Here is a 27,741-nt window from a genome sequence, read left to right on the forward strand (position 1 = left end):
AGTATGATCTCTATGGCATGTTTATGATGTGCAGTTTTTTGTAATTAGAATTCAAGTACCTAATCGTAAATATTAAAAATAATACGAGTTTATTTTCGAAAGGATGGAAACACGAGGAATGTCAACACACCTTAGTTTAGATGTACTGTAAATTAACCTGATTGGTTCTAAAATGTCCAACAAAGCCTTAAAATGTTTGTATGCATATCTATGATAAAATGTGCGCCAACTCGATATTCTTTCTCCATACATGATGTATTCTTTTACCATTAGACCGCCGCCGATGGTGGACAGAGCGTCTGCCCGGAGAGCAGAAGGTCGGGGGTTCGATCCCCGGCCGGTTCATACCAAAACGCGTTAACAGATGGTACTTCTTACCCTGCCTGGGGCTCTGCATTTACGGGAGTAAAGCAAGGACTGGTCGGCTCGGAGTCCGTATACAGTGTCTGTGTGGGGTATTCATGTAAAACTGTGGCATGGTATCTCAGTGAGCCAACACTACAAAATCGCATTAGTCCGGACAAGTACCAGCACACACACACACACACACACACACACACACACACACACACACACACACACACACACACACACACACACACACACACACACACACACACACACACACACACGCGCGCGCGCGCACGCACGCACGCACGCACGCACACACACATGCACGTAGATATATAAATGCAACGATCTTGAACGAGACGTTAAACCCGATTTAACCTCACCTGACCTTTTACAATTGAGATTGACAACATGGGCTGAAACTTTGACATTATCAAAATCAGCTTTGCATATGGTTATTGTTTCATATTCTACGTCGAAAAAAAATATATTCTATGTTACATTATGGAAAATATGCATATATTCACATACACAATCATCTATGAACGTTCATATTAAATGCCTGAATAGCTACACATAGTTGTATGATGATGTCATGCTGTTGGTTACTAACTGATTATCCAAGTGAACGAGTCAAGGGGATGATTCAACATTGTTGTGGTATATTGTTCCAGCATATTATTTTAGGAAAACATCGGTCTCCATTTTTCGTTGATTTATTTTTTGACTGTTATTAAATAGGCTGTGCGCAAACCAAACCACCAATCAGAATGATAAAGAAGGAACCACCGTTGCAAAATATGACACAACAACAGAAGGAGGCGCTCGTTGAAAAACTTGCACTTGGAACACTCGTAGAAGAAGACATTAAACAACTAGCGATGATAAGAGAGAACCTCACAGACGATCAACAGTCTCAGCTCGCTGAAAACACCCTGAAAAATGTAACAGACGAAATTAAGCAACTGATATTAGGGAAATTTAAAAAGAATCAGCAATTAAGCCCATTTGAACGTCACATTATATGGGCCCTGGATGAAAGAAATGAAATTACATCACAAGATCTGGGAAAAACCAGAGAGGAAATAGAAGAAGCGGCGAGGGATGCGTTGAGGGATTTAGACGAGGGTGCACAACAGACCCTGAAGTCTAGACTGGGAAGGCCAGGTGAAAGTCTGACTGATGACGATATCGCAAAGTTAGAAGCTCTGAAAATAGAAGGCAAACTGTCTCAAGACCAACGGGATAAACTAGACGAAAGAATTGCAATGGATTTGGATGCTTCAGAACAAGAGGAGTTGAAGTCTGCTTTGGACGGTGGGGTCCTCGGAGACGATGAACTGAGGAAGCTGAAAGCCATGTTTAAAGCAGGAAACTTAACTGCAGAAGAAAGAGAAAAAATGAAAACAATTGCAGGATTAACGTCAACTGGAGAGGTAAAGCAGTTTTACAAAAACAACTACAGTGACTTAAATAGCATTTAATTTGAACAACCTTTACCCCAGTGCAATTTAGTATATCTTGTCTACTCGAACTCATGTTGTTGTATAATCACATGTTGGGTTGATCTCTAATTGTAAGAAGTATTTCAATGTCGTTATATTGCTACTTGAAATGTAACAGTGTGTGTGTGTGTGTGTGTGTGTGTGTGTGTGTGTGTGTGTGTGTGTGTGTGTGTGTGTGTGTGTGTGTGTGTGTGTGTGTGTGTGTGTGTGTTTGTGTGTGTGTGTACATTTATCAACTAGTCTTATTGTACCAGTAGAACCCACGTCATGATGGGAATCATCACAGAATTACGAACTCATGTATCTGATAAATCCAGATGTGTTTCAATCCAAAACAACCCACACATAATCTTCGAACTAAATGACTGATATAAAAGGTCTAAGTAATCTTAAAGCAACGTGAGGGGCGGTCGGGTAGCCTAGTGGTTTAAGCGTTAGCTCGTCACGCCGAAGACCCGGGTTCGATTCCCGACATGGGCACAATGTGTGAAGCCTATTTCTGGTGTCCCCCCGCCGTGATATTGCTGGAATATTGCTAAAAGCGGCGTAAAACCATACTCACTCACTAAAGCAACGTGTTCACATCTTTTCCCTTAGTCTCATCTTTACTCAGTATTCGTTTTTGTGCTCATTCAGTCAGTCAGTGACATATCTCGGGGACTTGCCGACATCCCAGACGATTTTGGACTGGACGAAAGAGGGAAAGAAGAGTTTCTGGAAGCCGGTCAGCAACTAAAAGGTAGGTCACCCTCTTCCCATATTGCTGCATCCAACTGTAATAGAGTGAGCGAGTGAGTTTAACGCCCTGTGAACAGTATTCCAGTTATATCACGGCGTGTGAGCTTGATGTGGGAGGAAAGTACGAGGTAAAGTAGGACTTGGACGTTTTTCACTTTGATGAAACCCTAAAGCACGGGTATAGTGCTGACAAACCTGGAAACATAATCGTGGCGAAACGGAATTCGAACGATCATAGATTTCCAAGGGACGCAACTCTGCACAACGAATTGCGGCGCCTTAGACATTGGGCCTCCCGTGTCCCCCAACTGTAATGTAATGTGTCATGATATCGCAAAATGTTATCTTGTCCTACCCAGAGGCTTTAACGAACAAGGTCATCAAGATACATGAAGTTCAGATACATCCCCGTGGGCACGGGTGCCCCAGTCGTCTAAGGCGCCACGATTCGCTGTGCAGAGTTGGGTTCCTTGGGCACGCCAGAAACCTATGATTGTGGATTCAATCCCGGTTCGCCCTGATTATGTTTCTAGGTTTGTCAGCACCATACTCGTGCTCGTGGGTTTCACCGAAGTGGTAAACGTCTGAGACCTGTATCCCTTCGGGTTTTCCTCCCATATTAAGCTGACACGCCGTGGTATAACTGTAATACTGTTAAAAGCGGAGTTAAACCCAACTCACTCACTCACTCAGATACATCCCAAATATGTTGTTGGACCAGTGTTATTATGATATTACTGCATGAATGCTTTATGAATGAACCGTTGTCGTATATGTCTCATCTGCATTGCAAGTCAGGATTAGATGCGGCACTTGCCACTTACACTGTAACATATGTCCATAGTTGAATCACTGAAACACCAATCGAGCTTGTTAGTTTATGAAAGTCCATACAGAGGACCCACCCAGATATATTCATTGGGAAATTTTGAATATGAAAAACTTCATAAATAAACAATAATAGCACTGAACATCTATGGACATTGCAGCAAGAACGTAATATATACCGATCACCGTTAATGAAACCATTCCGATAAATACTATTGCATGATTTGTTAAGCAGCGATACAAAGAGTTTTCATCGATTGTGCTTCACCGGTCTCGTCCCTCCTCGAACGTTCTTTCTTTGCTTCAGCCCCCCGAAAACCCTACCATTATACTATAAACTAATATATTTTGTCACTATTATAGATGTCATTGACTTTGACGAGCTGTCAGATCCAGCTGCCCTGACAAAGTTCCTTGAGGAATATAAAAAGCTGCCTAAGGAACAAAAGAACCTTCTTGCGAACATAAGCACTCTCATCACCTCCATGTCAAAGGCTGAAATTCGTGACATGTCTGACGCTATGCTCGAGAAAATGACAGTGAGTATGGTTGCTTGGACAGTAGTTGTTATGGAATGTTCTCAGATACCATGTATTAGTCCCGCAAAATGGAGCAAAATAAACTAAATGGCAGCCTGACATCAGGATTCATTAACACAGGGGCTTTTGTGCAGGAGAACATTGATGGCACTATCCACATCATACCTCACATCAAGGCGTGAAATATGATCACAAGGTCAACTTTTAACAGGTTGCCATGGTGTCAAAGAATACCACTTAATACAGAATTTAACATGTGCATGTAACAATGTTTTACTGGTGACACTACCCGTGAAGATCCGGATAATAATTGATATTAAGCAACCAATGCTTGTCGTAAGAGGTGACAAAAGGGATCAGGTGGTCAGGCTCGCTGCTTTGGTTGATGCATGTCATCGTATCCCAATTGCGTAGATCGATGCTTATGATTTCAATTACTGCATTGTCTGGTCCAGACTCGATTATTTACAAACCGCCGTCATATAGCTGGAATATTGCTGAGTGCAGCGTTGAACAACAAACAAAGAAACAATAACTAGTGACAGTCTAGGGAATTGCTTCATTTTGCTAATTCATAAGATCTGAAGCTCTTAGATTCTACTTGTCTTTGAGACAATGAAAGAGAATTACATTATTTTGTTCGAGCAGACACACGCCTACTATCACAACACGATCGTCCAGGCTTGAACAATATACACATGTGTATATGTAACGTGTTAAAGGTGTTTCAAATTGTCTTTATACATTTAGCCAGACACATTGGCCAATTTGAAAAGAAACATGACGAATGAGCAACGGGCGGAGCTATGTTCCAAGGGACTAAAGGGCTCACAACGACTGTACGAGAAGCTTGATGGTCCACTGAATTGTGATAGCGTCAAAGGGGTACGTATCTTGATACACCCTGGTATTGTTTGATAGGAATTACTTAAAGGTTGACGGGTGACAAAGTAGACACAACTTATGGATAACAACTTCTTTAATTTCTTTAATTGTGTCTACTTAAGATGCGCTTTGACATTAGAATACTTTTGCAAATGCATTTAGCATTCCACCAAAGTAAGCACGTTGTATCTCCCATCAGAGGGATTGGGAATTGTACGATTTCATTAACTTAAGAAAATAAATTCTGAACTCGAAATTTGACGTGAGGTATGTACGAAAAATCGATTATAAAGGAAAAGTCAAAACTCTCGACATTCTTTTAAAAATGGTGCATATTCGTCATGAGTAGATGTTATCTATTGCCTGCACAAAGACAATGCACAAAGTATGTTTGCTGAGAACAGGAGGCGGCTCAGGACATGGAGGAGTTTGAGAAGAAACGAATGAACCAGAACATCCTCAGGAAAAAAGGCAACCCGTCGAGGCTTTCGGGAGAGGATGTGGATGATTTCCTCTCCACTGGATTGGTGGACAAGGATATTCTAAAACTGATTGACCCCGCGGATTTCCTTTCAAAGTACGTTTATAGATACAATGTCGTAATAGAAATAGATGAGGTTAGATTTCTCCCCATTCGCATGTGGGATTGTCTAAAATTGTAAAAAGCCTGCGTTTAGGCTTCCTCCCGAATTCACCTGTCACGGTCTGAGGTACCTATGCTACTCGGCATGGAGGCTCAGACCCAAACTCACTTTTCTACACGTCAGTTTCTCATATTACTTCATGCGTAATCTGATAATTACTTACTGCAGTGAAGAGCCTGTAAACACTTGCTGAATTTTTAAATGAAGTCAGTGTTGCTGTATTGCTTCAGCGAGAACCTGCGAGAGACGGCCATCAGAAGCGGTGAAAGTAAAGTGTTGAAGGACAAATTCAAGGAGGCGAAGGGTTCGCTGGGCACCGCCACCGCTGCAGACCTAAAGAAGATGACCGGTGCAGAATGGACATTATCAGATGCTGAGGGCTTCCCAGAAGATGCTGTAAGTATTACCACAACAGTAAAAGTAACCAAAAGTAACCAATTATAAACGATTAAATTCTTTTTGAGGATATAAGGTCACAAACGTTTATTGCTATGAGTGCAGGAACGTTGAAGAAACGAGGTAAATTGGCTTCAAAGCTCCAAGAGATTTTTATATTTTTTGACTAACACGTCTTAACCATTGAGAAAATACAGATGAGTAAACAATTCTTAAAGTTAATGTAAGCTGAAGAGCATGAAAGCACTGTCCCAATACACAAAATATTTAAAACCTTTAATTAGGATAATATTTACAAAAAACAATCTAATGCCCCCTGCTTCAACGCGGATCTGTCCGCGTATGTATACATTATCAGTGTTTCCATCCAGGGAAGACTAGGTCCACAGTACCCCCTGCTTGTTATAAGAGGCGAGTAAAGAGGATCAGGCTGACGGATTGCGGGTTGTCGTTATATCATTTACTTCTAGATTCCTGGAGGGGCCTGGGTGACTCAATGTTCGAAGGCAACGCAATTCACTGTGAAGAGTCGAGCCCCTTATCCGTGTCAGGATCCACTGATTTCTAGTTCAAATACCCGAGTCGCCCCGTTTATGTTCTTGGTCTATTATCGTCGGTCTACGTGAAGTCGTAAAAGTGTACGATCTGCGTCTCTTAAGGTTTTGTTCCCAGAGCAAGCCGAAATGTCGCGTTGTCACCATTTCCTTCTCACTCCAGATCCGCGGAGCAACTAAAGAATTTCTGGAAGGAGTGGATGAAACAGACATGTCTATCAGAGCTAAGGTGGGCGAAATTGTGAAGAAAGGTCTACCCACCAACAGAGGACAGACCACAACAGCCCAATTGGCCAGGTATGTGTATTAATGATTTGACAGGGATTGAGTTTTCATTGTTTCGGAAGTTGTTGTCGATTTGGAAATGGTCAACGGTCACAATTAAGTGCCCCCACAGTTTACAAGTTCAACAGAGGCCACATTAAACTTCCACATCAGAGGCGAGTCAATTACATGATTGGTTGGCTTGTTGTTTAACGTCGCACTCAGCAATATTCCAGCTATATGACGGCGGTCTGTAAATATTCGAGCCTGGACCAGACAAACCAGTGACTGACATCATGAGCATCGATCCAAGCAATTGGGATCGATGACATGCTTCAACCAAGTCAGCGAGCCTGACCAATCTATCCCGCTAGCCGCCTTCTACAGCAAGCATGGGTTGCTGATGACCTATTCTACCCAGGATCGTCACGGGTTGGCAATGACATGAGCGTTATCTGATGGTGGTTCCCCACAGGCCGGGGCGGTCGGATAGCCTAGTGGTTAAAGCGTTCGCTCGTCACGCCGAAGACCCGGGTTCGATTCCCGACATGGGTACAATGTGTGAAGCCCATTTCTGGTGTCCCCCGCCGTGGTATTGCTGGAATATTGCTAAAAGCGGCGTAAAACCATACTCACTCACTCACTCACTCCCCACAGGCAATCATTTATATCAAAAGATGGGATTGTAGTGACATCAGTGTAATAATGGTGGGTGGGTGAGTTCGGTTTTACGCCGCTTTTAGTAATATTCCAGCAATATCACGGCGGGGGATACCAGAAATGGGCTTCACACAGTGTACCCACGTCGGGAATCGAACCCGGGTCTTCGGCGTGACGAGCTAACGCTTTAACCACTAGGCTACCCGACCGCCCCCAATGATGTGACGATGACATCGGTATTTAGTGTTGAAATGACATTATTCGCGATGTGACAATGACATCAATGCATTGGTGTCATTATTACATTCATGACATCAATGTACGAAACCCGTGAAGATCCGGGTTTGAATAGGTCTTCAGCAACTCATGCTTACTGTAAAAGGCGATTATACTTGTCGTGAGAGGCAAATAACGGGTTCGGGTGGTCAGGCTCGCTGACTTGGTTGATGCCTGCGTGGATCGATGCTCATGATAACAATCATTGAATTGAATAGCTGGACTATTGCTGAATGCGGCGAAAAATAACAAACAAACAAACCACGTCAGTGTCTAGTGTTGAAATGACATCAGTACATGATGTGACAATGACGTCAGTGTCTAGTGTTGTTATGACGTCAGTGTCTAGTGTTGTAATGACATCAGTACATGATGTGACAATGACGTCAGTGTCTAGTGTTGTTATGACGTCAGTGTCTAGTGGTAATGACATCAGTACATGATGTGACAATGACGTCAGTGTCTAGTGTTGTTATGGCGTCAATGTCTAGTGTTGTAATGACATCAGTACATGATATGACAATGACGTCAGTATCTAGTGTTGTTATGACGTCAGTGTCTAGTGTTATGACGTCAGTGTCTAGTGTTGTAATGGCATCAGTACATGATGTGACAATGACGTCAGTGTCTAGTGTTGTTATGACGTCAGTGTCTAGTGTTGTAATGACATCAGTACATGATGTGACAATGACGTCAGTGTCTAGTGTTGTTATGATACCAGTACATGATGTGACAATGACGTCGTTGGGCGGTGTGACAATGGCATCAACAGATGGTCTGGTAATCACATCAAAGCAGTTGTTCAGAATACCTAAGGTCTGATGTTTATTTGACGGTAATTACGTGGCAAAGTGACTGTGATTATCTTGTTTGTTTCAGCATGTTTGAAGTTGGAATGGGCGAGGACGTATTTGAGGATGTACCTGACGCCACATTCGATGACTTCATTGATTCACTCAATGTTCTGGAGACCAAGGGGAAATCCCCGACAGAGGTATGCCAACTGAACAAAGTGATGATCGAGTGAGTGAGTGAGTGTGGTTTTACGCCACTTTTAGCAATATTCCAATATTCGGGGGACACCAGAAATGGGCGTCACACATTGTACCCATGTCGGGAATCGAACCCGGGTCTTCGGCATGACGAGCGAACGTTTTAACCACTAGGCTACCCGACCGCCCAAAGTGATGAGTGAATATGAAGTATCTCATGATAATACACACATGTTACTCAGGTTGACAATACAATAATTGAATTAAATATCAAAGTTATACATTGAAATTATTGAAATTTTACTGAGCCGGATACTACAGACTGGAGGACCCGTGAAGATCCTGGGTAGAATAGGTCTTCAGCAACCCATGCTTGCCGTAAAAGGCGACTAACGGGGTCGGGTGGTCAGGCTCGCTGACTTTGTTGGTGCATGTCATCGATTGCGTGGATCGATGCTCATGATGTCAATCACTGGACAGTCTGGTCCAGACTCGATTATTTTAAAAACCGCCGTCATGTAGCTGGAATATTCCGGAGTGCGGCGATAAACAACAAACAAACAAACAAAACAGACAGGAGACCAGGTAAAGCATATATGTTTTGGCTGATTTTCTGAAAATATAAGCTTGACATTTGAACAAGAAAACATGGTCAGAAATATGTCTACAACATGTGATCTGTTGCGTAGATAAACCTCAAAGCTTGTGAACACTCTTGTTGCAATGTAGAAGTGAAGATGGAACACAAGAATACACTATGGCAACAGATGTATTATACGTCGTGTTTTTTTTAACCAGCTTGGGGCGCTTGGAAAGAGAGCCATGAAGAGCAACACTTTCAAAAACGCATCTGAACAGACAGCAGCAAACATTAAAAAGATCGCCTCTGTACTACCATCTTTTACCAAGGAATACATCGACCAGTTACCCACCGAGGCCATAGGACAGGCCTTCAACGCCGGGGACCTCAAAGATCTGGCTAATATTGATGAGGACAAGGTACAGTCCCTAGGCTGGATATGACAATACCCTCTGGGCAATTATACTAACATATTACCATACATGTTCAATGCCTTTGGTGAGTTGTGACTGACGTCTCTCATTTTGTGTGTGTCTCACTCCGTGTCTCCGTCTCTCTTTTTGACTCTAACACGTGGTTAACACGATTTGTCATTACGTATTAGTACGGACGCCCGTATTGTATTGACTCATTGGCCCAATTTCTCTCTCTAGGCAAGACGCTTGGGGAAAGCGGCCATGGCAAGCATACGTGACGTAAGTACTTATTTTAGTGCGCGTTACATATTATACTATCAACTCCCGGGAATTGAAAAGAAATTATCCAACAGCATTATAAAATAATTTTCAGCGTTAAAGGCTATTATTTGAAGAAGTTGATATCGTATGTGTGGATTCCTGAGCGCTAACCATTGGGTTCCAAATGTGTATCCAATACAAGAGTGTGTTTTATAAGTAGTAGATAGTAGCTAGTCCGGTTATATTGCAGGGGGCACTGACCGCTGCAGACGTGAAAGAGAAGCTGGGGGCGGAAGTGTTTATCAAGGGCTTGGATAGCGAAGACTTTGACAAGATTCCTGATGAGACGATGGAAGATGACGGTGTTTTGGCGATGCTGCAAGAGAGGTACGAAGAAATGCCTGTGGAGAATCAGCTGAAGGTTATTGAAAAGGTGTGTATGAAAATCTGTAAATCGGGAATATGATTATTAACAGGGGTAACTGCTTGATACTATCATGGATTGTAAAACGATTAAATAACCAGGTGTCATAGACCGTGATTTGTATTATTGATCTCAGTGTACAATTCTGAAATTATCAGGTCACAGATTATTATAACGACACCAGACGTTCATAGGAGGAGATCATGGTGCACAGGAGATGACACGTCTTGATATACATATAAGGTTGGAGGTATTCGTGTAGAGAGGCAATGTGCAGTAGCTGATGTGTAAATGTTGACAGATGAAGCGGGGCAGCAAGAATATCACGGACAACGTGTGTTCTCTGGGTAAGATCTGTCAGGGCCTTACCCTGGCAGAGATCAAGTCATGGGACCCTTCCTTCCTGGACACCATTAAGGCAGCGGGGGGCAAGTGTAAGCTGGACTGCAATAGGGCACAGGTGCGTACGGTCTTCACCACATAATATAATAAAAGTTTTAGTACTCCCTTACATTCTACTTGTACAATTATTCCAGTCTTGTGGTTGATATCTTTTCTATTTTTTGAACGGATGTTCCGACCGTTCTACATATTTAAGAGGAGACGGCTCGCCACAACCACTGCTATTCGCTGTACTGAGTTGCCCCCCTAAGGCCTTCAATAAACCTATGATTCGAACCCAATAATCACCATGATTATGATAAGAGCTTTGTCAGCACCATACCAAAACCATGTAAACGTCAAATATCTGCATCCCATTGGGACTTTCCTTCAATACTGTGTTGCTACGCCCTGAGGTAACTGAAATACTGTTGAACGGGGGCCCCTAAACCCAGCCACTCTACGTGTTCATAGACAGTGAAGGCTTTGTCTTCACACTACCAACGATCTGCCTTGCATCCAATGTGGAAGAACTACCTGTAACATATGAATATGTTGGTATGGACAGTTGGGTGCCATGGCTGAGATTCTCGTGGCTAAGCTGGGCGAGCCAGGGGCAAGCAATGCCAAGTACGACACGGAGACTGTCAGCTCGCTGTTTGTGATCTTCCCAGGAATGTCTAAGGAACAGCTCGGCAAGTTCCCCACAGATGATAAACTGCCTGAACTTTTCAGCAAACTTGAAGGAACCGGCAAACTGAGCGAAGCCAAGGTATTTTATTCCTGAATTACCCAATACACCTATCATATTCGTAGATTAAGTGTATGTTCCACGTTTTGTTAGTCACTGTGTCACAAACCAGAGCCCGTTTACTGTTTTATGTTTGCTACATACACAGATAAACAACTTTATACAGATAACGGCAAACGTATGTGACGGAATATCGCATGATATGAGCAAGACGAAAAGGTTATCAGGTGGTACCGCACTTGTTTGACATGTAGACACACTTTTGTCGCAAATGATTTTAATCATGTAATGTACATAATTCTATGAAATGAGCAAGAATCTGGTTTTAAACTTGCTCTTAATCCAAATGCTTTTAGTCGCAGACTCTTGAGGCGAAAATCACGGCATACTACACTGGCGACAATAAGGTTTCTACCGCAGATCAAGTTTCTCTTTTGGCCAAAGTGTTGAAGGGCTACAAGTACGTAAATAATAATAATAATGATAATAATAATAATAATAATAATAATAATAATATCACTGATACCAACAAACTAACATGTACATCTTTGAAGGAGATGAAAATAGAAATTAACACCACATTTCAGTGAAAGTGCCCTGAAGAAGGAGATCCCTACTTCTCTGTGTGCTGACGTTGTAAAGGAACTGAAGGGCATGGACAAGACGACCGTGACAAAGTCTGTCCTCGAAAGTCAGGTCAAATACGCCCTGGAATGTCTGGTGAGCATAGCACACGGGTATATTACGAGTATGTGAGACACATTTGAAGACCGTCCCCAGTCAGATCACCAGAACAGAACAAAACTTGATTAGGCAAGTGTCAAGTTCCCCGGCGTCTGAGGAAAAAAGGGTTAATTTAACATTTTATCGGAACAATTACGATATTTATAAGAACATTGCCAAACCATGCACATTTCTAAGTTAGCCTATTTTGCAAAACCATATTTTACTTTGAATTTTTTTAACTTAACCAAATTTGAGACACTGCAAAATAAGGCACACATTATATAGTGAAACCTGTCACCAACATCGTTCTGTTTACTTGTGCTTGCAAACGGCTGCTTTGATGTTCTCCTCCTCGTGCTACAGACTGGGGCGACATCAGGCGCCATCACGACCGACGTGGTGCAGGAACTCGGGGATTACGTCTGCTTCCTCGGGGCGCGCGTCAGTGACCTTGATGCGACTGCTGTCAAGGATGCCGCCGGGAGCAAGCTCCAGACGTGTCCCCCCATGGACGCCGCCACCAGGAAGAAATACAAGGAGAAGATCCAGTCGGCAGCAGGGTGAGCGGCTCACGTCCATGGAGGAGTACTTACTGATTACAAGCACACGCCATGGCCAACTAGCAACACATCCAATTCCTACAACTAGCAACACATACACTTCATACAACTAGCAACACATCCAATTCATGCAACTAGCAACACATCCAATTCCTACAACTAGCAACACATACACTTCCTACAACTAGCAACACATACAATTCATACAACTAGCAACACATCCAATTCCTACAACTAGCAACACATCCAATTCCTACAACTAGCAACACATATACTTCATACAACTAGCAACACATACACTTCCTACAACTAGCAACACATACACTTCATACAACTACCAACACATACAATTCATACAACTAGCAACACATCCAATTCCTACAACTAGCAACACATACACTTCATACAACTAGCAACACATACAATTCATACAACTAGCAACACATACACTTCATACATCTAGCAACACATCCAATTCCTACAACTAGCAACACATACAATTCATGCAACTAGCATCACATACAATTCATACAACTAGCAACACATACAATTCATACAACTAGCAACACATCCAATTCCTACAACTAGCAACACATACAATTCATGTAACTAGCAACACATACAAGTCATATAACTAGCATCACACACAATTCATACCAACTAGCATCACATGCAATTCATGACCAACTAGCAACACACACAATTCATGACCCACTAGAAAGAGGCACAATATATACCAACTAGCAACACATACAATTCATGACCCACTATAAAGAGGCACAATATATACCAACTAGCAACACATACAGTTCATGACCCACTAGAAAGAGGCACAATATATACCAACTAGCAACACATACAGTTCATGACCCACTAGAAAGAAGCACAGTATATACCAACTAGCAACACATACAATTCATGACCCACTAGAAAGAGGCACAATATATACCAACTAGCAACACATACAGTTCATGACCCACTAGAAAGAGGCACAATATATACCAACTAGCAACACATACAGTTCATGACCCACTATAAAGAGGCACAATATATACCAACTAGCAACACATACAGTTCATGACCCACTAGAAAGAGGCACAATATATACCAACTAGCAACACATACAGTTCATGACCCACTATAAAGAGGCACAATATATACCAACTAGCAACACATACAGTTCATGACCCACTAGAAAGAGGCACAATATATACCAACTAGCAACACATACAGTTCATGACCCACTAGAAAGAAGCACAATATATACCAACTAGCAACACATACAGTTCATGACCCACTATAAAGAGGCACAATATATACCAACTAGCAACACATACAGTTCATGACCCACTAGAAAGAGGCACAATATATACCAACTAGCAACACATACAGTTCATGACCCACTATAAAGAAGCACAATATATACCAACTAGCAACACATACAGTTCATGACCCACTAGAAAGAGGCACAATATATACCAACTAGCAACACATACAGTTCATGACCCACTAGAAAGAAGCACAGTATATACCAACTAGCAACACATACAGTTCATGACCCACTAGAAAGAGGCACAGTATATACCAACTAGCAACACATACAGTTCATGACCCACTATAAAGAGGCACAATATATACCAACTAGCAACACATACAGTTCATGACCCACTAGAAAGAGGCACAATATATACCAACTAGCAACACATACAGTTCATGACCCACTATAAAGAGGCACAATATATACCAACTAGCAACACATACAGTTCATGACCCACTAGAAAGAGGCACAATATATACCAACTAGCAACACATACAGTTCATGACCCACTATAAAGAGGCACAGTATATACCAACTAGCAACACATACAGTTCATGACCCACTAGAAAGAGGCACAATATATACCAACTAGCAACACATACAATTCATGACCCACTAGAAAGAGGCACAATATATACCAACTAGCAGCACATACAGTTCCATGACCAACTAGAAACAGGCACAATATATACCAACTAGCAATACATATAATTCATACCAACTAGCAACACATATAATTCATACCAACAAGCAGCACATACAATTCATACCAACTAGAAATACATACCAACTAGCAACACATACAATTCGTGAAAGAGGCAACTAGAAAGAGGCACAATACATACAAACTGGCACAGTTCAACACATACAGTTCATACCAACTAGCAACACATACAATTCATACCAACTAGCAACACATACAGTTCATACCAACTAGCAACACATACAATTCATACCAACTAGCAACACATACAGTTCATGACCAACTAGAAACAGGCACAATATACACCAACTGGAAACACATACAATTCATACCAACTAGCAAGACATACAATTCATGACCAACTAGAAACAGGCACAATACATGACCTGCTAGCTACAAACATAATCTTTTGCTAACTAGCGGCAGATATTAATCTTGCACGGCCACGGACAATCATGATGCCATGGCGATGTTATTCATGACGAGCTTGTTACAAATGGTCAAAAATAGCAAGTGACAAACATGATTGATTGTCATCACAAGCATCATGAACACAACCAGTGCCGTACGGGGACAGGTGTGGGGGCGGAATGGTTCAAGTGTTTGCTCCTTACGCTGATGATCCGGGTCGATTCCTCAGTAAAAGGAGTCCCCGCCTTGTGAAATCTTGCGGAGAAATCAATGACTAACACCAGGTCTAACGTGTCAGTGCTCGATGACGGTGATGATACTCACCTTGCTATGTATTACAGTATCACCGACCTTGCGTCTCTGGATGGCGAGAAGATGGGGATGATAATGTCCTTCCTCACGGACGAGGACGCTGCTTCGCTCGCCAAGATCCCTGCGGTAGGTGTCCATTTAAATAAAAACATAAAAATCCATTCCATATTCATACGAACTCTCTGACAAAAGCCGAGATGTTTATGAATCTCTATGATGTGTTTGTTTGTTGTTGAACGCCGCACTCGGCAATATTCCAGCTATATGACGGCGGTCTGTAAATAATCGAGTCTGGACCAGACAATCCAGTGATTGACATCATGAGCATCGATCCAAGCGATTGGGATACGATGACATGCATCAACCAAGTCAGCGAGCCTGACCACCCGATCCCGTTAGTCGACTCTTACGACAAGCTTGGGATGCTGAAGACCTATCCTACCCGGATCGAGTCTCTAGGAAATAGTGATGATACTAGGTGTTCGCGAAAAGGTCAGCGTATCCTGCCCATTCGGGGGCACCCGTCACAAATACATGCAAAGGCATGTCAAATGTTCACCTAAGAAAACACGGTAACATATGGTACAAGTCAATATGGCGAACAGCATCGGACATCATTTTTGTCACTGATGTTTCAAATTTTGGAAACTTAGAGGACTTTTATGGATAACTGTTATAGCAATGTAGTGGACACAACACAAAGAAATAATCATTATAGTATAGATTGCAGAGATAGCACAACTCTGAGATTAAACTGCTTTGAAAGTGACTGCTTTAATCATTTACTAATACGATAGGGAGGTGAGGTGAGGTGAGGTGAGGTGAGGTGAAATGTGGTTTAACCTCGCGTCCAAGATTATTGCACTTATATAGCTACGTTAATACGATAGTAATACTGTAGCAGGAAGATAATGATAATCCCTATGCGGTACCTGAGATTTAGTGTAAGTAAAACATGCAATCGTAATACATTATTAACAAAACAGCAGTAATACTGCAGTAGTTCTACATTAGTACTACACGTACAAGAGCTCGCACAAGCATCACTGACGTGTCATACTTCAGGCTGTCAGGTCCGAGGCCCTGGACTACATTTCGGACATCCTGGACAAGCTGGACATTGTGGTTGAGCAGCGAGCAGCGCTACGCGACGGTGTGGACACGGCGGCACTTGCTGAAGGAAACACCCAGGTAGTCAAGGCACTGGTGGAAGCAAGAATCTCCGAGAGAACTACTGCGTCTTCCGCCGCCAGACGCCGGAAACGAGCGACAGGTAAGTTTGGGGAAGAAGGGGATTTCACCAGGTATTTGACCTCTCAGTCTTGCTATGGATCTATCACTAGTTACTGACCTCTCAGTCTTGCCATGGATGTTTCACTGGTAATTGACCTCTCAGTCTTGCTGTGGATGTTTTACTAGTAATTGACCTCTCAGTCTTGCTAAGGATGCTTTACTAGTTACTGGCGTCTCAGTCTAAGAATGGATGTTTAACTAGTTATTGACTTCTCACTCTGGCTATGGATGTTTCACTAGTTACTGACGTCTCAGTCTTGCTATGGATGCTTTACTAGTTATTGACGTCTCAGTCTAAGAATGGATGTTTTACTGTTTATTGACTTCTCGGTCTAAGAATGGGTGTTTTACTAGTTATTGACGGCTCAGTCTAAGAATGAATGTTTTACTAGTTATTGACCTCTCAGTCTTGCCATGAAGGTTTCACTAGTTACTGACGTCTCAGTCTAAGAATGGATGTTTTACAAGTTGTTGACCTCTCAGGCTTGCCATGGATGTTTTACTAGTTATTGACCTCTCAGTCTTGCTGTGGATGTTTCACTAGTTACTGACGTCTCGTCTAAGAATGGGTCTTTTACTAGTTATTGGCCTCTCAGTCTTGCCATGGATGTTTTACTAGTTATTGACGTCTCCGTCTTGCTATGGATGTTTCACTAGTTATTGACCTCTCAGTCTTGCCATGGATGTTTTACTAGTTATTGACGTCTCCGTCTTGCTATGGATGTTTCACTAGTTATTGACCTCTCAGTCTTCCTGTGGATGTTTCACTAGTTACTGACGTCTCAGTCTAAGAATGAATGTTTTACTAGTTATTGACCTCTCAGTCTAAGAATGGGTCTTTTACTAGTTATTGGCCTCTCAGTCTTGCCATGGATGTTTCGCTAGTTACTGATGTCTCAGTCTAAGAATGGGTGTTTTACTAGTTACTGACGTCTGTCTAAGAATGGGTGTTTCACTAGTTACTGACGTCTCAGTCTAAGAATGGGTGTTTTACTAGTTACTGATGTCTGTCTAAGAATGGGTGTTTCACTAGTTACTGACGTCTCAGTCTAAGAATGGATGTTTTACTAGTTATTAACGTCTCAGTCTTGCTATGGATCTGTCACTAGTCAGCACCTCTTAGTCTTGACATTGGTATTTTCACTTCGGAACGGGCCTAATACTCATGACGGAGCCACCTTGTTGGCTGACCTTCAGGAAAGCATGAGGTACTGGAGAAGTATTTTCAGTTGTTAGTTAAAGCACAGCAGGCAAATGAATACCTCGAAGCTTCTCTCTGAGTAGCTTTCGTCTCATACAAATAGGTCATCAAGGACACAATCAACGTTCACAGTGATCCACGTTGTGTTTCAGCATCACTGACTTGCAGCGACATCAAGGCTATGGGTCAGCAGGCCAAGGCTCTGACCACTGTCCAACTAAAGGAACTCTCAGACGCAGTTTTCCGTGAGTGCCTCACGACCCTCGGTAAGGTGATGGAGTGGTCAGCCGAGCAGAAGACAGAACTGGCTAGTCGTCTGAAGACTGCAGCGGTCAGTGTTTACACTATGGTTTGGGTCATGTGTGTGGGTCCTTAGTGGCAAAATCCTTATATCATGCAAGCACAATATAATAACCTATTCATGTTTTATTTGCTGTTTGGGGATCACAAGTTTATATTATTTGGGGACCACTAGTTTATATTATCTTATTGGTGATTTGATAAATGAAATAAATGAAATAAGTACATGAGACAAAAAATACAATCACTTCTCTCGTGGTTTCCGTGGTTCAGATTCACAACTCGGACCTCACTGCATGGACGGCAAACAACATTCAAGACTCCGGCACCTTGTTGGAGGGACTCTCCACTGCCGACCTGGGGACACTGGCTTGGACAACATCCCTCCTCGGAACACATGGAACTCGCCCAACATGGACCCCAGAACAGGTTGGTGCTCCACAAGATCATTATGTATGTTTCCGTATGGAAATACTGGTATAATAGGCGCGTACATTTATCATGAATGATGATCAAATTAGCTGCAATGTTCTGGAAAAGAAACTACGACCCGAAAACTTAAATGAATATATTGACAGCCATGAAAGCTGGAATGCTTTTGTCATGGAATACAAATGAAATATCTGTCACCCAGCTCCTGTGTGTTAAATCAAAACAAAGATAACATACCTTGTCCAAATCATCTAGCGCACCTGGAAGTAATACTACGACATATTTCGTATCTATATTTAACACGGGACGATAATAACTCCTACATCGTCTCTTCGTTCAAACAGCGCGCCAGTGTTGCCAGCAAATGGCTGACGAGTGAGAAGTCTGACAGTGTAGCGAGCATCACGGGAACTGAACTGAATACCATCGGACACTTTTCCTGTGGGCTCACTGATACCCAGATCGGGTCCATCACAGATGCAGCCTATGGGTATGTCGTAATTTGATCACGTAAATTCTCGGTGTGTATTTCAGACGGGACTAATGGTTTCGGAAACTTCGTGGTGCATGTGGAAAATTAGTAATTCAGAATGGGGTGAACACCCATTTTTCAGACATCATGCATGTCCCCCAGTGTGAAATCCTCAGTTTTAATGTGTTTTGTTCAATATGTCAATTGTATGTAATATAAGTTTTCAAATCAAGGCTGCCACACGACAAATATGTTCATTAGCTTTTTTTCGAACACGTTTCAAATACATACGAAACGTATATTGTTTGTTTGTTGTTTAACACCACACTCAGCAATATTCCAATAATATGAAGGAGGTCTGTAAACAATCGAGTCTGGACCAGACAATCCAGTGATTGACATAAAGAGCATCGGTCATCGCAATTGTGGTACGATGACATGCATCAACCAAGTCAGCGAGTCTGACCACCCGATCCCGTTAGTCGCATCTCACAACAAGCATACTCGCCTCTTACGGCAAGCATGGGTTGCTGAACATCTATTCTAACCCGGATCTTCACGGCTCCCAGAAATATGTGAATAGACCTAACGGACATACACGATTGCAATGGGTTTCGAAAGTGATGTCACGCTGATTTCGATTTTTTTGTTGATGCTTGATAAACGTACAGTGGTCAAACCAAGTGGTCAGGTCAACTGATGTAGAGTATAGACAGCAATTAATGACATGTTGACTTCGGTATGTGTACCAGCACTTTCTGGTTCGACAGTCCATACTGCACTGTGTGGTTCGACAGTCCATACAGCATTATCTAGTTCCACAGTCCATACAGCATTATCTAGTTCCACAGTCCATACAGCACTGTCTGATTCCACAGTCCATACAGCACTGTCTGGTTCCACAGTCCATACAGCACTGTCTAGTTCCACAGTCCATACAGCATTATCTAGTTCCACAGTCCATACAGCACTGTCTGATTCCACAGTCCATACAGCACTGTCTGGTTCCACAGTCCATACAGCACTGTCTAGTTCCACAGTCCATACAGCACTGTCTGATTCCACAGTCCATACTGCACTGTCTAGTTCCACAGTCCATACAGCACTGTCTGGTTCCACAGTCCATACAGCACTGTCTGGTTCCACAGTCCATACAGCACTGTCTGGTTCCACAGTCCATACAGCATTATCTAGTTCCACAGTCCATACAGCACTGTCTGGTTCCACAGTCCATACAGCATTATCTAGTTCCACAGTCCATACAGCACTGTCTAGTTCCACAGTCCATACAGCACTGTCTGGTTCCACAGTCCATACAGCACTGTCTGGTTCCACAGTCCATACAGCATTATCTAGTTCCACAGTCCATACAGCACTGTCTGGTTCCACAGTCCATACAGCATTATCTAGTTCCACAGTCCATACAGCACTGTCTAGTTCCACAGTCCATACAGCACTGTCTGGTTCCACAGTCCATACAGCACTGTCTAGTTCCACAGTCCATACTGCACTGTCTAGTTCCACAGTCCATACAGCACTGTCTGGTTCCACAGTCCATACAGCATTATCTAGTTCCACAGTCCATACAGCATTATCTAGTTCCACAGTCCATACAGCATTATCTAGTTCCACAGTCCATACAGCACTGTCTAGTTCCACAGTCCATACAGCACTGTCTAGTTCCACAGTCCATACAGCACTGTCTGGTTCCACAGTCCATACAGCATTATCTAGTTCCACAGTCCATACAGCACTGTCTAGTTCCACAGTCCATACAGCACTGTCTGGTTCCACAGTCCATACAGCACTGTCTGATTCCACAGTCCATACAGCACTGTCTGGTTCCACAGTCCATATAGCACTGTCTAGTTCCACAGTCCATACAGCACTGTCTAGTTCCACAGTCCATACAGCACTGTCTGGTTCCACAGTCCATACTGCACTGTCTAGTTCCACAGTCCATACAGCACTGTCTGGTTCCACAGTCCATACAGCACTGTCTGGTTCCACAGTCCATACAGCACTGTCTGGTTCCACAGTCCATACAGCACTGTCTGGTTCCACAGTCCATACAGCACTGTCTGGTTCCACAGTCCATACAGCACTGTCTGGTTCCACAGTCCATACAGCACTGTCTGGTTCCACAGTCCATACAGCACTGTCTGGTTCCACAGTCCATACAGCACTGTCTGGTTCCACAGTCCATACTGCACTGTCTGGTTCCACAGTCCATACAGCACTGTCTGGTTCCACAGTCCATACAGCACTGTCTGGTTCCACAGTCCATACAGCACTGTCTGGTTCCACAGTCCATACAGCACTGTCTGGTTCCACAGTCCATACTGCACTGTCTGGTTCCACAGTCCATACAGCACTGTCTGGTTCCACAGTCCATACAGCACTGTCTGGTTCCACAGTCCATACAGCACTGTCTGGTTCCACAGTCCATACAGCACTGTCTGGTTCCACAGTCCATACAGCACTGTCTGGTTCCACAGTCCATACAGCACTGTCTGGTTCCACAGTCCATACAGCACTGTCTGGTTCCACAGTTCATACTGCACTGTCTGGTTCCACAGTTCATACAGCACTGTCTGGTTCCACAGTCCATACAGCACTGTCTGGTTCCACAGTCCATACAGCACTGTCTGGTTCCACAGTCCATACAGCAGTGTCTGGTTCCACAGTCCATACAGCACTGTCTAGTTCCACAGTCCATACAGCACTGTCTGGTTCCACAGTCCATACAGCACTGTCTGGTTCCACAGTTCATACAGCACTGTCTGGTTCCACGGTCCATACAGCACTGTCTAGTTCCACGGTCCATACAGCACTGTCTGGTTCCACAGTCCATACAGCACTGTCTGGTTCCACAGTTCATACTGCACTGTCTAGTTCCACAGTTCATACTGCACTGTCTGGTTCCACAGTCCATACAGCACTGTCTGGTTCCACAGTCCATACAGCACTGTCTGGTTCCACAGTCCATACAGCACTGTCTGGTTCCACAGTCCATACAGCACTGTCTAGTTCCACAGTCCATACAGCACTGTCTGGTTCCACAGTCCATACAGCACTGTCTGGTTCCACAGTCCATACAGCACTGTCTGGTTCCACAGTTCATACTGCACTGTCTGGTTCCACAGTCCATACAGCACTGTCTGGTTCCACAGTCCATACAGCACTGTCTGGTTCCACGGTCCATACAGCACTGTCTAGTTCCACAGTTCATACTGCACTGTCTGGTTCCACAGTCCATACAGCACTGTCTGGTTCCACAGTCCATACAGCACTGTCTGGTTCCACAGTTCATACTGCACTGTCTGGTTCCACAGTCCATACAGCACTGTCTGGTTCCACAGTCCATACAGCACTGTCTAGTTCCACAGTCCATACAGCACTGTCTGGTTCCACAGTCCATACAGCACTGTCTAGTTCCACAGTCCATACAGCACTGTCTGGTTCCACAGTTCATACTGCACTGTCTGGTTCCACAGTCCATACAGCACTGTCTGGTTCCACAGTTCATACTGCACTGTCTAGTTCCACAGTCCATACAGCACTGTCTAGTTCCACGGTCCATACAGCACTGTCTAGTTCCACGGTCCATACTGCACTGTCTGGTTCCACAGTTCATACTGCACTTTTTCATAGTAATGACTTATTCCACGTACTGGACACCAGACATTGCATGATAACTATCCATAAAAATATCCTTGTTTGTATCATTACAGAGACGCTGTCATCAAGATTGGCGAACTTTCCAAATGTTCTGAACAGCAGCTTAAGGCTTTCGCTGGAAAGGCCAAGAATGTGTTTGGTGCCGTCAGTACTTGGTCCACCGCCACCACCACCAACGTCAACAACGTCCTCGGTAATGTGACTGATTAGTTAATGGAAACATTAGTTAGTGACACATTCAGCATCATAAACATCTAGTTAACGCTAGGTAGAAAACAAATATCTAGTTTCTCTTGTTACAAGCATAGTTTGAGTGTAAAGACAATCCGTGAATTTAATTTTGGTGCTCTAAACTTCATATCAGATTTTTGTTAACGGTTTAGCATGAGACTATCCTACTGATAGTATTTACCTTGTAATCAAATTCATTTTCTAAATCCACATGTGGATTCCCATAAATATACAATGCGGGTGTAAATGTTTTGCTAATAGAGTTAATCTGCTCAAATCATTACTGATTTGGGGATCTACTTTAATGAGTACTGTCACCTTCAGCCGGCCTGACTGGTTCCGAGCTGTCCCAGATGTCGGGGAGTCACCTGGCAGAGATCCGCCCGGAAACCATCGCCATCCTGCCTGCCGCTACAATTAGTGTAAGCCTTGTACTCCAGTATTTGATGAAAGCCTACGTCGTGGCGCGCTGTACATCGCCCCTCCGGTTGTCCGTCCGTCCGTTCTCTCGTCCGTCTGTCGTTAACTTTTGCATTTTCGACGTCTCTTCTGAAATTACAAGGCACATGGAACTGAAATTGTATAACAATGATTCCCAGCTGTTATGGTGTCTAAAATGTGCTCATACAATTCTGATCCGATTTCAATATTGAAAATGTATTGTTTGGCCGTTACACAACCATTGCTGCATGTGTCATTATAAAAATATAGATATTCAGCATGGGGTTTTCGTAATATGTGTTGTATTTCTGCGTCTTCTCTTAAATTACGGGTCCACGGGTGGCCGAGTCGTCTAAGCCACCGCACATCGTTGTGAAGAGTTGTGTAAATTGGGCACGCCAGAAACCTTTGACTGTGGGTTCATTTCCCTGTTCGCCCCGATTATGTTTCTAGGTTTGTCATCACCATCTCCGTGCTCTTGGGTTTCACCAAAGTAGTAAATGTCTGAGACCTGCATCACTTCGGGATTTCCTCCCACATTAAGCTGACACGCCGTAATATAACCAGTACACTTTTAAAATCGGCCTTAAACCCAACTAACTCACTCTGAAACGACAGGGCCTACATATGTTCGGGCCCAACATATATGACGTGTTTTACAGTCCCTCTCAGAGTGTGACCCTGTTGTATGTACGTGTCCTACACGTTTGACGTGTTTTACAGTCCCTCTCAGAGTGTGACCCTGTTGTATGTACGTGTCCTAGACGTTTGGCGTGTTTTACAGTCCCTCTCAGAGTGTGACCCTGTTGTATGTACGTGTCCTAGACGTTTGGCGTGTTTTACAGTCCCTCTCAGAGTGTAACCCTGTTGTATGTACGTGTCCTACACGTTTGACGTGTTTTAAGTACCTCTCAGAGTGTGACCCTGTTGTATGTACGTGTCCTACACGTTGAAAGTGTTTTACAGTCACTTTCAGTGTGTGACCCTGTTTTATGTACGTGTCCTACACGTTGAACGTGTTTTACAGTCCCTCTCGGTGTGTGACCCTGTTGTATGTACGTGTCCTACACGTTTGACGTGTTTTAAGTGCCTCTCAGAGTGTGACCCTGTTGTATGTACGTGTCCTAGACGTTTGGCGTGTTTTACAGTCCCTCTCAGTGTGTGACCCTGTTGTATGTACGTGTCATACAAGTTTGACGTGTTTTACAGTTCCTCTCGGTGTGTGACCCTGTTGTATGTACGTGTCCTAGACGTTTGACGTGTTTTACAGTCCCTCTCAGTGTGTGACCCTGTTGTATGTACGTGTCATACAAGTTTGACGTGTTTTACAGTCCCTCTCGGTGTGTGACCCTGTTGTATGTACGTGTCCTACAAGTTTGACGTGTTTTACAGTCCCTCTCAGAGTGTGACCCTGTTGTATGTACGTGTCCTAAAACTTCGACGTATTTTACAGTCCCTCTCAGAGTGTGACCCTGTTGTATGTACGTGTCCTAGACGTTTGGCGTGTTTTACAGTCCCTCTCAGTGTGTGACCCTGTTGTATGTACGTGTCCTAGACGTTTGGCGTGTTTTACAGTCCCTCTCGGTGTGTGACCCTGTTGTATGTACGTGTCCTAGACGTTTGACGTATTTTACAGTCCCTCTCAGTGTGTGACCCTGTTGTGTTTACGTGTCCTACACGTTTGACGTGTTTTACAGTCACTCACAGTGAACCAGATCCGAGGCCTTTCCAAGTCCCAGGCTCAGCGCATCACTCCCGAGCAGCAGAAGTTGTTCAACCCAGACCAGCTGCAGGCAGTCATGTTCGCAGGGGGCTACAACCACGTCGGCGACAGCGGAGCAGGCAAGTTCATTTCATGGTAGTCGACAGAAGAAAACAAGTACTCTGGCATCCATAAATAACTTCCTTATGTATTAAATATACCGGTCACTGTCTGAAAATAGATTTTCAGTTGACTATAACAAACGTGGTCTGAGCTGAAAATTACAGTCATTGCTTTGCCACAAGCCAACATAGTCCCCGGTGAAGTGAACATACAGACAGACATGTTTACAATGAGATCGACCCGTGAAGGTTCGGCATAGAATAGGTCTTCAGCAATCCACGCATGCCGTAAATGGCTACTATGCTTGTCTTTAGAGGGGACTAACGGGATCAAGTGGTCAGGCTGACTTGGTTGATGTATGTCATGGTACCCCAATTGCGTTGATCGATGCTCATGAGGTCAATCACTGGATTGTCTGGTTGAGACTCGATTATTTACAGACCGCCGTCATATAGCTGGAATACTGCTGAGTGCGGCGTTAAACAACAAACCAAACATAAATACAATAAGATCATCATTATCGAGTATCAACTGGATCACTCATATTCACTTCAAGCTGGGTGGATATTTCACACGATACCCAGGCTAGGTTGGACATTGCAGCATCAGATGTATTAAGAAAATAGTTTGTAATCCATCAGTTACTTCTTGTATAAAATTTAGTTTTGAAAATACTTTCTTTCCAGAAACCATAAGGATTTCTGCAATCGCAGGTGTCCTGGTTATCATGACAGCCCTTTTCATGATGTAAACAAGAAGTTTGAACAACAGATTTTGGAGGCCTTATGTTCAAGTTAAATTATCTATCAACCTTAATCACGTGCCTTAGATGTGATAATATGACACCCGTAACAACAATCAACTCTAATGATGCGAGACCATGCATGTCTGTATAAGGCATATGCAATAACGACAAATTTACTGCTGATATTTGAAACATGAATTTCAGTTGCTTTCAGCTGCTTAGAGCAGGTATAAACACGTATAAACCTAAGACATGTAAATACAGATGATGTAAAGCCTTTCCAGACTATCCATACACAATATGTAATGCTTGTGTAAAAGCTGCAGCAATATATTTCAGCGCAGCATGTTTATGTAGTTTCGAACGTCAGCATTGATGAAGTTGCAGTTTTTAGAAGTTTTACTGTTAAAGTATGGTTTGTGTTGTTTTTCATTTCAATGTTTGCACTTGTCTTAAATTCATATTGGGTCTGCATGAGAAAGTGGGAGCTACTGTTATTGAATGTTGGCCCTACCATACGATGCAGTATTTTTAGTTTTAAAAGCAACCGTTCACATTTTGAACTGGCTACAACGGGTTTGACGCGAAGGACTGGTTACAGGTTGTGTGCGTGAATGATGATCATTGATAAGGGAGATGACTCTCCTTTCTTGTGCTTAAGAGCTGCCACTGGCCTTGAGCGACTTGTATGATGTGGTCTGTGATGAAGTATGTATTAATCGCGTCCAGGAATGAACGGTTTCTGCTTGCACGGGTTAATAATGTTAGGAAGCTGATGTCGCTTTGTTTCCTGTATGACTAAAGACCTTATGGTCTGTCCAGCCATTGAAGTCAGCGATGCCAATTTGAACTTTTCAAAAACCTTACGTTCGTGACAATTCATGAGTTCTTCATCATGTCCGCTTAGACCCCCAAAAAATTTATTAACTGACATTCATGCTATTTGTCTGGACAGTACTTTGTATAAATGATGCACATTCATGTCATGAACACCTGGACGTTCAAATACATGTCATGATTGTCTACAAGAACTTAAAAGCAAAGGCTGTGATACTCTATTCTAATGTGTCTATTCTGTCATTGTTACTTTCTAAATAAAATATTTTTGTTGTCAAACTTATCTCTTTTTTTTCCATCATCAGATAACTTAATTTACATATATTTGAATATTTAGGATAGTAATATACTTATCCTAATACAAAATATTGCAAATTCCCTGTCATCCATCCCACAACACAAAGCCCAAAAGGTGCCTCTCTGCCAGGTTACCGCTCAGAGTTGCCTCCCCTTGAATCCTCATGGGCCTCTAGTCTGAAAGCTGCTGAATACATTCTGACGCTGAAGTGAATGTTTGTTTGTTTGTTGTTTTATGCCGCACTCTGCAATATTTCAGCTATATGACGGTGGTCTGTAAATAATCGAGTCTGGATCAGACAATCCAGTGATTGACATCATGAGCATCGATCCTCGCAATTGGGATACAATGACATGCATCAGTCAAGTCAGCTTGCCTGACCACCTGATCCCTTTTGTCGCCTCTTACGACAAACATAGTGGTCTTTTATGGCAAGCATGGATTGCTGAAGACCTATTCTACTGCGGATCTTCACAGGTCCCTAAGTGAGTGAGTGAGTTGGGTTTAACA

The 27,741-nt window shown here is 43.1% G+C and overlaps 1 protein-coding gene across 1 annotated transcript in view; it reads left to right on the plus strand.

Moving 5' to 3' along the window:
* Positions 1 to 27,212, plus strand: part of LOC139468116 (myosin-2 heavy chain-like) — a 49,739-nt gene extending 22,527 nt beyond the window's left edge. The window contains exons 3-27 of the mRNA XM_071249856.1: positions 1,093 to 1,787; positions 2,493 to 2,595; positions 3,786 to 3,961; positions 4,712 to 4,846; positions 5,251 to 5,423; positions 5,721 to 5,886; positions 6,604 to 6,737; positions 8,520 to 8,634; positions 9,431 to 9,631; positions 9,866 to 9,907; positions 10,140 to 10,322; positions 10,615 to 10,773; positions 11,263 to 11,466; positions 11,802 to 11,905; positions 12,033 to 12,165; positions 12,535 to 12,731; positions 15,505 to 15,601; positions 16,541 to 16,748; positions 18,122 to 18,300; positions 18,543 to 18,698; positions 19,046 to 19,191; positions 22,908 to 23,047; positions 23,410 to 23,507; positions 25,224 to 25,368; positions 26,038 to 27,212. Of these exons, the coding sequence (XP_071105957.1) occupies positions 1,093 to 1,787; positions 2,493 to 2,595; positions 3,786 to 3,961; positions 4,712 to 4,846; positions 5,251 to 5,423; positions 5,721 to 5,886; positions 6,604 to 6,737; positions 8,520 to 8,634; positions 9,431 to 9,631; positions 9,866 to 9,907; positions 10,140 to 10,322; positions 10,615 to 10,773; positions 11,263 to 11,466; positions 11,802 to 11,905; positions 12,033 to 12,165; positions 12,535 to 12,731; positions 15,505 to 15,601; positions 16,541 to 16,748; positions 18,122 to 18,300; positions 18,543 to 18,698; positions 19,046 to 19,191; positions 22,908 to 23,047; positions 23,410 to 23,507; positions 25,224 to 25,368; positions 26,038 to 26,102 (4,154 nt within the window). The 3' untranslated portion in view covers positions 26,103 to 27,212. The remainder of the gene's footprint in view (positions 1 to 1,092; positions 1,788 to 2,492; positions 2,596 to 3,785; positions 3,962 to 4,711; positions 4,847 to 5,250; positions 5,424 to 5,720; positions 5,887 to 6,603; positions 6,738 to 8,519; positions 8,635 to 9,430; positions 9,632 to 9,865; positions 9,908 to 10,139; positions 10,323 to 10,614; positions 10,774 to 11,262; positions 11,467 to 11,801; positions 11,906 to 12,032; positions 12,166 to 12,534; positions 12,732 to 15,504; positions 15,602 to 16,540; positions 16,749 to 18,121; positions 18,301 to 18,542; positions 18,699 to 19,045; positions 19,192 to 22,907; positions 23,048 to 23,409; positions 23,508 to 25,223; positions 25,369 to 26,037) is intronic.
* The last annotated feature ends 529 nt before the right edge of the window (positions 27,213 to 27,741 follow it).

The sequence above is a fragment of the Haliotis cracherodii genome, unplaced genomic scaffold, assembly GCF_022045235.1.
Source record: "Haliotis cracherodii isolate W230 unplaced genomic scaffold, xgHalCrac1.p SCAF_2, whole genome shotgun sequence".
Lineage (NCBI taxonomy): Eukaryota > Metazoa > Mollusca > Gastropoda > Lepetellida > Haliotidae > Haliotis > Haliotis cracherodii.